Here is an 11,362-nt window from a genome sequence, read left to right as displayed (position 1 = left end):
ATTCTCAGAGTGTAATCCCTTATCGTAATAATTCGATGATGGGGCTAAGGTTATTTATGAATCACAAGAAGCTGCTCTCGCCTAAATAATTATCAATTTTATATATATTCATGCGTTGTTAATAAAATGACTTTAGCAATCTTTGTTTCGATATATACTTGAAAGAACAATTCGTAAAGCAACCTAGCTCCTAATGTTTGTAAAAACCCCCGTTCGTAAATACATAATTTCTTATATGCATTGGTCGATACAAATCTATTTTGAATTCGGACCCCTCGAACGTACATCATCATGGAAGAGGACAGACGACAGAAGCATATTTAATATGTAAAGGCGCGAAAGATCGTGAGAATGATTTTTCTGTTCTCTCACTGAGAGTTGGGTCGGGTTGTCGGTTGTTGCAGTTGTGGCTGGAATACCATACCTCATGAAGGTCTAAATGGCCGACACGCACATCGGCGTCTGGACGCGCGAGGTCGGGCTGTGAACGCCGATTAGGAAATGAAGAAAGAGGACTCGCAGGACGATGGTCGAACGAAGGAAAAACTCGCTCGACAGAAAAATCCGCGCAATGACGGAAGAAGCCAGGTGCTCTATGCTATCATGTGCTAACAGCTCGAAAAAGATAAATTTCGCTATCGAGCGAGTAAAGATTTCATGTTTCTTAAAGGAACGAAATGTCTCGTTGCCATTTAACACATTGTTGTCGTCATTTATCAATTATCAATATTGTTCCATCATCATATTTGCCGTCGAATTCACTTTCGTCATTACTGTGTTATCATTGTCAACGTCATCGTCATCAGTGTCATAATGTCATTTTTATCGCTAGAGTCAACAACTACGTCATCTTTCTTCGCGATGTATTCATCCGTGTGTCATGCGCAGAAAAATAAATGAACATCCGCGAGCGATTTTAATGTTTCTGTTAATTGTTATGTATGTAAGGAGCTTAGATATAAACGCATCCTATGATCGATAAAAGGACGTTATAGAGAAATAATTCACATCGGCTGTGCGTATACGATACTGAAGAGATTAGAGAAGAGCCAATATATTCGATAGTATGTCGGTCCGGTATCTGCCGATGATCACACGATAAACAGAATTATTCTCCCAACGTATGCATTTCTTATATAGAATCTCGATCCTTAACATCCGACCGTCGTCTAACGCTGAATATTGTTTATTGGTTTTGTTTTATCCGTTAACCCGTTAACGTCACGAAGAGCGATACCGCCGATTTGTTGCATTTCATCGATAACATTCGCACTCAGTAATGGGTAGGACTTTATAGTGTAGGAAAAAGAAAATGTAAACAATCGCTGTTGCCGAGACTATGGATAGTGTTCTACCTAGATTGCGGTATACACGCTCTAGAGTTTAATTTAACATGAGAGAGATTAATCGTTTGTAACTAAAACCTTTCATTCTGGATCCTCCGTTTTTTCGATTTCTGTATTCTTTCTCTTCTATCCTAATAAAGTCTAATAATCCTCAAGCTAACCTTCCTCTTCAACACTATATTTATAAGACTAAAGAGATCTCAAGAATGAAATGAAAACTGGGCTGAGGCCCAGAGTTAGCGCGAAGCTATGAACGAATGTCTTGCCTATGATTTTATTTATATAACGAGATTTCTTAGTAATACAGAGAGTTCCTACAGTGTGTTTATGTCAGTCATCTATTTTAAATTGGGAAGAAATCTGATTTGCCATGAATTACAAACCATTTCGACAATAATGATTTAAAAAAATTGAGTTTAAAATTCGTAACAGTTACTGAAATTATCGATATCTCACCATTAAAACTTCAGAACTTATAAACTTGAGATTAGAATAACACAAAAATATGTATTATTTTAACAGAATGTATTATCTTAAAATAAGAAAAAAAACGCATCATACATGTAAATAAGATTTTACAAATTACAAATATAATTGTGATTGCGTCTCTTATCTAAAATGTTACTTTTAATTTCGGCATAAATATGTTCTGCTCTTCCTTTGCAATACGTTGAAAATCGATATATCTTTTGTTACATCCATATATCTTGTTACAACTCTAATGCTTATCTAGCTTTATATTGATTGCATGAATTTACAACGAAGAATAGCCTTTTGAAGAATCGCGATTAGATCGCGCGAAAAGAGTCACGATAAAGGTATCTATTTATTTATTTATTTATTTATTTGTAATTAAAATATTCTTGTCTCATGTGTTCGCCGTGTTTTATCGCTCAGTGTCCGATAATCTGCGCAAGATACAAACACGTCATCAGGAAATTGTTGAGTTACAGGCGAAATTCGTATAATATTGTATCGCGACCTAAGAGCGTAAAGTCGATCATCTTAGGTATTTTAGAAAATCGTCGCGTCATCAACGAACGAAACTTTTTGTCGCACTGTATCTGTGATCACGATTATCAGACGTCATGAATTATTGCTCGTGAACGTTGCGTGCGAGTCAATAAGTCCTTGTTATTTGCATAAGAGCAGCATGTACGATAATAAAAGTCGATTATATGATAACAATAAATATATTTCCTAATATATCCTTTGTATTTGCTTTATCCACCATCGCTCTAATAATAATATAGGCTTCATTATTTTATTATACATATGCTTACACGTCCAATTCGATTCACAAAAACTCACATTAAAATTACGTGAATTATATACAAATTATTTGATATAGAAAAATTACAAAAATACAAAGACGAATCATTTATTTCGATTATATCCAGCAAAATGATATCAAATATTTGTAAAAATGAAAAGTTTATTTTTATTAAGCATATTTATAAAAATAAAATTAAATTTCTAATTATTCTTTAACAAAATCTCTAAACAAGTTTAAACGTTTTAGCTTTATTTATTATTTTGTTGTTATACAATCTTTAACAAATTAAATATACTTATAACTTCTTAATTTAATGATAAAATTATATTGTAAAGGTATATAATTTCGTCATTATAAACAATCTTTACACATTTTCACGATAAAACAATAGTTTATGAAAAAAATTGATAGAAAATAGAAATGAATAGCCATTCCAGAACAGCGACAATATGAATAAAATTATCGCTATGTCGACATATTATTCTTTAGTAAATTGAATTGTTGTAGATTAAAAGGTCCCAATATAGCTAAATTAGAGCAAAATTGGTACCTATAGAAATCTGTTATAAAAGTCTCGAAACAAAGTGACTTTCTTGAGCTTTAATATGTTTTATGCATAGATATTTTGACTAAAAATATATATATTTAGCAGAATTATATATTGAATTACATTTTTCATTATCATATTAAATACAAAATTATCATCATCAAATACAAAAAAACCTGTCATAAACTGCATTAAAGATTTTTGGTATCTACATGTTGCTTTTGTCAAGAAAATAACTCAAAGAAAATATCAAAATATTTAATATAATAAATATATATATTTAATTAACATGTAATGAATAAATTTTGAGATATGAAATACTGATTAAAATTGATTACGTTATCTCAATTTGTAATAAAAGATAAAATTAAACATAAAAATAAAACTAAATTTGAAAACAGGAACAGATAAGACCAATGTTCTTTATATATACGTATATGTCCGACGCACAAAGATTATAGTTTTGTTTAATTTGTAAAGGATCTTACAGTTTTCTTAATGATGTTAGAAAATATTTAAATAGCTCATATATAAATTGTAGAGATCTTTTTCCGAATTTCGGAGAAGATACTATTTGTTGCAGCATTAATTCAACTCTGACTAGCAAAATATTGGGCAATTGATTATCAACTGGGCCTTGTATATTTAGGTAATCTTCTCGACGAGACTGAAGTACTCGAATGGATGGTGAAACAAAAAACTGATGAGAGCATTGAAGAAATCGACCGTGAGACTCTCATCAAATACATCGAGACAAAAGAATTTCTCGCTGTTGTATTCTGTAAGGGGCAATTTCGAATCAATGTATTTTACATAAAAATAGCAAGCAATAAGGAAGCTCGTCTGTCTTGTTTTCTTTATTTTATTTATTCTTTATCGTCTTAAATATTAATGTCACTTTACAAAATTATACTCTATAAAAATTTGAAATCTGTTGTTAGATATATTATATTTATACATACATATATTAATATATATGAGTAGCCTATTTGCAGAAGTAATTACTTTCACTTAAAATGTTTTTTGGCAGAAAAAACTTGTATAATTTTTCTCATTCAAAGTATCAATAAGAACTATTTTTTTTAATTAAGAAAAATTCATCATTTTAGTTAACAAAATGTATAATATGACATAAAAATACAATTTCTATTTATTAAAATACAAAATATAAATGCACTTGACTACTTTTGCAGCTAAAGAAAGGATTTAGCTAATCTTGAGACTGAAGTGTTGATGTAAAAACGATTAAAACTTAGAGTAGGTTATTAAATTAAATAGAATTTTTATTTTAAAGCATTATTATCTTGTTAGTAAAAAATACATATTATATTAAAAATCATTTTACATTTAGTTTTTATTTTGAAAAATATATTTTTTTCTTCTGTTATGTTGTCTTTATGTCACATTCAAATGAAAATAAAACACAGAGGAAAAATTGGCGAAACAAATTTTAGAAAAAAATAATGCTCGTCAATATATATTATTTATTATTATTAAAATTAAAAAAACTAGTGAACCTCAGTCAGGGTACAAAGTAGATATTAACTTCTTTTACCACTTAATTTCCCATTTAATTCCCTTGATTTTATAAAATTTGTAACTGTTTTTACACAATCTAAAATGTTCAATTTGTATCAAGGTGTTAAGGAATCCAATATTTCTTTCTTTTCAATTTTAAAAAATATCGGCTTTTGCATATCAGCTACTCATATAATAATTTGTCGCTTTTTTACATAAGATATAAATTTTCTTTCGATAATTCTATATGGAACTTCTATACTGCTATAATTATTCTGCATATAATTTTCTAATAGAATCGATAATCTCATAAAAAAAATTTTATATTGTAATTGAAATATTAGAAGATACTATAATCACATAGGATTGTATACATTACATAACAAAAAATATTCAGACAAAGAGGAGGATCCGGAGAGTCCAAGGGTGCTTAGGCATATCGAATTGATTGACGACGAAGCTGCGGAATACGGAATAAAGATCGTAAGGATGAAGGATCGGCTAATGGCGAAGAAATACGGTTTTCGAAATCCACCAGGCATCACTTACTTCCGCAAGGGTAAGAACATTAATTATGATGGTGACATTGACGACGAGGAAGAGATCCTTGACTGGTTGACCAATCCGGAGAATATGGAACTTACCGATCACATAGAACGTATCAACAAGAAGATGTTTCAGAAAGTGCGACAAACGACCGATTATTTAGCCGTATTTTTTTGTGAGTCAATATATAGTTACTATAATATATACAGCTCAATAAAAACAATTATACCTGCGTTTAGCATTTTTAATACGTCGCACGTTTGTTTAGACAGCAACGACTGCAAACAGTGCGGCCGAGTATTGGCGGAAATCGAACACATCGACGACGAAGCCGACGGCGCCGGTATTAAATTTGTCAAAATCGATGACAAACAATTATCTAAGCAATATGGTGTTTTCGCGTTACCTGCTATACTATTCTTCAAAATGGGATCGAAGGAACCAGTTATATACGCAGGTACAAGATAAATTAAGGTGACGGTCCCAATTATGAATCTCATTTAGAGTTAAAATAATTTTTATTAATTGGTGCAAATTTAACAGTCAAACATTTCAAAAGGTCGTTAATGTTAATATAAGCTGTAAATACTATATATTTAAAGAAAAATTATTCCATGTTTAACCGATTGTGAATTTAGGAAAAACATTTAAAAACGTTTATGTATATATAAATCCCAATCGTAATTCTTTATATTAAAATTATTTATATTAATATTTAATATTTAAATGTATATTGTTTTAGCTTACATAACGTAATGATATATTAAGTACAATCGACTATAATAAGAATATCATAATTTCAAGGAATTGAATGTTCCATTTTTTTTCTTAAATATCAGCAAATTTGACCCATAATTAAGACTCGACATAATTGGAACCATCACCTTATACTTTTTTACTACTAAGATAAATGAAAGTTAAGAAGATTGATTCGGCAGGTGATCTGTACGACGAGGAGCAAATTTTGCAATGGTTGATGACACAAAAGGATCCATCGGGTGAAGTAATCGAGGCTCTGGAAGGCGAAGATCTTTTAAATTTGATACGAGAATCGGAATCTTTAGCCGTATACTTCTGTAAGTTCCTGAATGCTTCGAACAACTTTATGAGATAAATTATCGAAAAGTTATTTTAAGAATTAAAAGTTATTTATAGCGCATTCTATTTTCTTTCTACATTTATTTTTGTTGCGTTGGTAATCAATATGTGATTGATCACATGGATAGTGACAATCAATTTGTTTTCTATCTATATTTGTTTCCTCCAATTATAAACAGTGAGATTGGACAAATAACTGCGTTTCATCAAAGATTTCCGTAAAAGAGTGACTTTGCGGAAAATTGAAGGAATATTGATTTCGCGATACTCCTTCCTGAACTTGTGATTCTTCCCTCTTCCTATTTCACAATCTTTAAATGATTAAATTAAACTCATATTATATAATTAATCTTATGTTACACATAATTACGATTGTAATGAAGAAATTACTAACCGTCCCTAACAAATGTCAAAATATTTGTCTTCCTCCTAATTCTTTCTGTTACGTATCTACTCGCTGTCGACTTTCGCTCCGTTGCTGTACACTTTGTGTACTGATGCCGTAGGGAACAGAACGCTTTGCGACGTGTGCCAATCAAAAGCGTACCGCAAGCAGATGCGCCACAAGGAGCACAGGACCGCGGAACATGCAGAGGCGACCGAACATAACGATGGTACAACAGATCAAAGCAAGATGAAAATTTATCGATGCCCTGAACTTCCTTGCTGTCTACGTCTTTCTCTCTATCCCTTATCTAGTTATCTTTCTCTCTTCCTCTCTTTCTATATGATTTTTTCTACCTCTCTGTGATTTATAGTCTATGTTTCAGTTATCTCGATTCTCTCTCGATCACAGATAACCGAGATGTACTCCCAGCACATGCACAAAACACGCACGGAGAAACAAAAAACCGGTCATCGAATACTCAATACACAGCATAATAAATCATCTTAATAAATTATTTGATTCGTCATATATAACAATATTCTCATAAAATATGCTATACCGGCAAGCTTTTTTTCTCCGTACAATCGCGTGCGATTTATCGGTACGCAGTATATGCGAGCTTTGCCGGAATCCGGAAAAGCTTTGAGAAATAATGCGTGCTAACTCATAGTGTATGCGCTTTTTCGTAGGAAAAATAAAAGAACACTGATGACGGGACAACTGTTTGTACTTTAAATATAGCGAAGTATTGAAATATAAATAAATCTCTTATACATTGGATAAAAATATCAAAATGTATTTTCGGTTCTCTTTTAACCATCAGTGTTCCCTTAATTATTCTTGTTTTATAGCTAATAGAAATGATTGTGGACGTAGAACACGGCCATTTTCCAGGCCAAATGTTTGTAGGATGCTTTCTCCAAAGAAACAATGTATTCCTCTTATCTTCCTTTTTCTTTCTCTTTTTCTTTCTCTCTGATATATTCTGTATGTACTACAATTACACAGTTACACAGGTGCACGTGCACGAGAGCAAAGCATGCGACATGAGAACAGAACACAAGCAGCCAAGCAGTAGTGACCTACAGATTCCGATGAGCATGCAAAATTCTCGCTTACTCCAACGATGAGACAGATGTGCTCTAATATCGCTGAAAGTTTAAATATCACACGTAGACGATCGTCCGATCCTTGTCGCAGTATTACTCACACTTTATTACGTGTATTCGCCTTGTATATATTTAGCAGATTTCTCCCTCGTATCGAGTAGACCATTTACATCAACGATCAATGTGTAATATTCCGTTATGTAGTATCGTCTTTATATTCTTCAAGTAGACTATTGGAAACAACAAGTTTTCGCGATAAAGATTCGATAATAATAGAATTTCTCTTCAGATCCCGACGACTGTGCACAATGCGTGGGGATACTTGAGGAATTGGAGAACATTGATGACGATTGCGACAGACATGGCATTACATTTGTGAAAACACAAGTAAGTAAAAGTATTAAAAGTATAAAAAGTATAAACTTTTTGTTGTTTTTCTTTATTGTAGCTATTTTATATATAATATTCTATTACCCTTTTTATATTAAATAAATAAGCTGCTCATTAACAATGCAAGCAGGAAAGCATTTTAAATTTTTATAAAAATGCTTTATAAAAAATTAAAAATGTATAAAAAAATTTTTTTATTTAATGCTTTGCTTAATAAAAAATTTAATTTGAAGACTGAAATTAATGTCTTTTATCAATTTAAGTAAGTTTTGTATAACTTTCAATAATGATTTTTTTTAACATGGAATATATAATAACACTTTTACATAAAAAAGAAATACGAAAATTATAATTCTGTAATATAATATTATATTTAAAAAAATAAAAATAATATTGATACTTTACATTTTTTTTTGCTCATCTATTTGAGAATATCCTTCGTTTTTTAGGATTTCAAGGTTGCTGAAGATTATGGGGTGACCGATTTACCAGTATTAGTCTATTTCGAGAATCAAGTACCGAATGTGTTCGCAGGTTTGCAGTTTTAACGGTTAGTTTTCCCAATAGCGATTTATTCACAATTATTTGTCCATAGGTGATCTCTCTGTGGAAGAAGAGGTGTTACAATGGCTGATTACTCAAAGAACAGAAGATCGGATCGAACTAATCACACGAGTGATGCTTGAAACGTCTGTCGAGGAGACTCAGTATTTAGCAGTTTATTTCAGTAAGTTAATTACTGTGAAGAATCAAGACGTATGATAATTATTATTAAATATATAAATGTAACATCCACGTCGTAGCCAAGCCGAATTGTCACATATGTGACGAGATTCTGGAGGGTTTGGAAAAAATCGACGACGAATGCGACGTATTTGGAATTCATATGGTGAAAATTCAGGATACGCAGTTGGCGAAGCGGTATTCGATCAAGACGTTTCCGGCTCTCGTTTATTTTCGAAATGGCAATCCTCTTCTCTTTGAAGGTTCTATTTATACTACTTATATTCTAACATGTTTGACTAAATCCTAATATTCTTGTCCTCGTAACGAATAAGAATCGGGAATCTTAAAACGTTATATGTGTAGGAGATCTCCAAAACGAAGAATCCGTCCTTGAGTGGCTGATCGACGATGACAATCGAGAATTAGCCGATGAAATAGAATCTGTCAACGATAGAATGCTAGAGAGGCTCCTCGACGAATCTCCTTTCTTAGCCGTTTTCTTTTGTATGTTACAAATAATCGATCTTTGGCATTAAATTTTCTATTTTTTTTCCTATAAGCGCTTCTTTTTTTTCAACTAAGAATTCTTTGATTTAAATTAGTTTTAAAAAATATAAAGGAAGATTACTGTACGTTACAAATTTATTATTTTCAATCGTATACATATATTTTTATATATAAATCATTAAATAATATATTTCTTTTAAAATAAAAAATCCATTTATAATTTATTAAGAATATGATTTATTATTTGTTTGTTTTCGAAAAGTTCAGTTTTCAAAAAGTTGTTTTTTTTCATAGAGAACAAAGAGAGATCCAAAATTGATTCAAAAATTTGCAGTTTATAAATATCATATATAAATATGTTTTCCATGTATATATTTTATATTTTCTAGATGACGAAGATTGTCCGGAATGTAACGATATTATGGAATCACTAGAGAAAATCGACGGCGAAGCCGATCTTTTCGGAATCGACTTCGTTAAAATCTCCAGTTCGGAGGCTGCTGAAAAATATGGCATTCTCAACGTTCCGTCCCTCGTGTACTTCCGAAAGAAAACACCACTTATATACGACGGTGATCTTATGCAAGAAGACAAAATCCTGCAATGGCTCACTTCTCAAGATGTGTTTGAGATTAAGAATGAGATCGAAGAAGTTAACAGGAAAATGCTAGACAAATTGTTGGACGAGAATGAGTTTCTCGCGGTCTTCTTTTGTGAGCAAATATAACATTACAAATTATGTGACAATATTATATTTGAAAATTATCTCGTTATAGGTCGTATAACGAGATAATTTTCCCGTTATCGTTTCCAGATGAACATGACAGCCATGAAAGTGAAGAGGTAAACGAAAAATTGGAAGAAATCGACGACGAAACCGATAATCTGGATATTACATTCGTCAAGATGGCAGATCCTAGATACGCTAGGAAATGGGGAGTTACCAAGCTTCCAGCGATTGTTTATTTCCGCAAACGATTCCCAAGTATCTACAGAGGTAAGAAGCTTTGTGGAAATATAGGATCCAATTCACTTCGTGATCCGATTCGCCTCGATCATAAAAATTCTATCATAAAAAAATAGCTTGTTATTATAGGGATCGTTTTTCTTCGGTGCTCTTACGTCATATTTCAATTGCTCTGCAGGTGATTTGCACAAAGGACAGGACGTTCTCGAGTGGTTGCGCAAGAACAGATATCGACAGCCGGAACTAAACATCTATATGTACATGCTGATTGCCATCACGATTCTATTCCTCATGTACACCGGTTTCCTACTGTCGTGTTTCCGCTCGGAGCCGACCGCGCCCGTCGTACATCCCAAGCAGGCGTGAACGCACGAAAATATGCAAGTGACAAATAAAGTAAAAGACAGGACTCGTGAACACTCGCGCCTGTGTGTGCCCGGTACTCTCAGTACTCTCTCTGATTCCCGATGCACGATGTGTGGATAGGTTCGTCCGGAACGAACGATCTAACAGCGCTTTACGCGACAAGTAACGATGACCGCTAAAATGAGAATGAAAGCTAATGATCTACCTGCGAGCGTGTTTGAACCGCTGTCAAACGTTAAATAATATTGCGTGAAAGAGAGGGAGAGAATGTGTCTGCTGAACTTCGTACTCTCTAAATTCTTTGGAGTGAAATCTCACTCCAAAGAGTGGAAATTAAGTCAAGCTTTCGTAAGTCTTGAAAAAGAGTGGCTTAATTTTCAATTTTTAAGAGTGAGATTTCACACTCTAGAGTGAAAATTCACTCTAAAGGTTTTAGATAGTACTATTTGGAGTCGAAAAGTACTCGTGAATGTAGCGCGAGATACAAGTTTCGGATAAAATGCAAGTTCAGTCAAGTTGAAAGACTATTTTAACAAATTGGCATCGATACTACTACATTCTTTGTCTCACAAAAATAC

The 11,362-nt window shown here is 32.4% G+C and overlaps 2 protein-coding genes across 7 annotated transcripts in view; both read left to right on the top strand.

The window, feature by feature from the left end:
• Nucleotides 1-516, top strand: part of LOC108726319 (uncharacterized) — a 2,656-nt gene extending 2,140 nt beyond the window's left edge. Inside the window, exon 3 of the mRNA XM_018453813.1 lies at nucleotides 405-516. Within this exon, the coding sequence (XP_018309315.1) occupies nucleotides 405-439 (35 nt within the window). The 3' untranslated portion in view covers nucleotides 440-516. The remainder of the gene's footprint in view (nucleotides 1-404) is intronic.
• The window catches only part of hlk (hulk), a 35,936-nt gene extending 24,574 nt beyond the window's left edge, over nucleotides 1-11,362 (top strand). For 3 of the 6 annotated variants that reach the window (XM_018453774.1, XM_018453772.1, XM_018453778.1), the window contains 13 exons: nucleotides 3,819-3,950; nucleotides 5,085-5,408; nucleotides 5,502-5,690; nucleotides 6,172-6,309; nucleotides 6,838-6,945; nucleotides 8,118-8,215; nucleotides 8,668-8,752; nucleotides 8,814-8,945; nucleotides 9,022-9,204; nucleotides 9,308-9,448; nucleotides 9,841-10,164; nucleotides 10,266-10,448; nucleotides 10,597-11,362. In XM_018453774.1, coding sequence (XP_018309276.1) covers nucleotides 3,819-3,950; nucleotides 5,085-5,408; nucleotides 5,502-5,690; nucleotides 6,172-6,309; nucleotides 6,838-6,945; nucleotides 8,118-8,215; nucleotides 8,668-8,752; nucleotides 8,814-8,945; nucleotides 9,022-9,204; nucleotides 9,308-9,448; nucleotides 9,841-10,164; nucleotides 10,266-10,448; nucleotides 10,597-10,784 — 2,225 coding nt within the window. In that variant the 3' untranslated portion in view covers nucleotides 10,785-11,362. The remainder of the gene's footprint in view (nucleotides 1-3,818; nucleotides 3,951-5,084; nucleotides 5,409-5,501; nucleotides 5,691-6,171; nucleotides 6,310-6,837; nucleotides 6,946-8,117; nucleotides 8,216-8,667; nucleotides 8,753-8,813; nucleotides 8,946-9,021; nucleotides 9,205-9,307; nucleotides 9,449-9,840; nucleotides 10,165-10,265; nucleotides 10,449-10,596) is intronic. The other 3 variants (XM_018453777.1, XM_018453775.1, XM_018453776.1) reach the window with 2 other exon arrangements.

Source organism: Mycetomoellerius zeteki, unplaced genomic scaffold (genome assembly GCF_001594055.1).
Source record: "Mycetomoellerius zeteki isolate Tzet28-1 unplaced genomic scaffold, Tzet1.0 scaffold41, whole genome shotgun sequence".
Taxonomy (NCBI): domain Eukaryota; kingdom Metazoa; phylum Arthropoda; class Insecta; order Hymenoptera; family Formicidae; genus Mycetomoellerius; species Mycetomoellerius zeteki.
The sequence above is the reverse complement of the archived record's forward strand: the minus strand, read 5'-3'. Positions and strand labels throughout refer to the sequence as shown.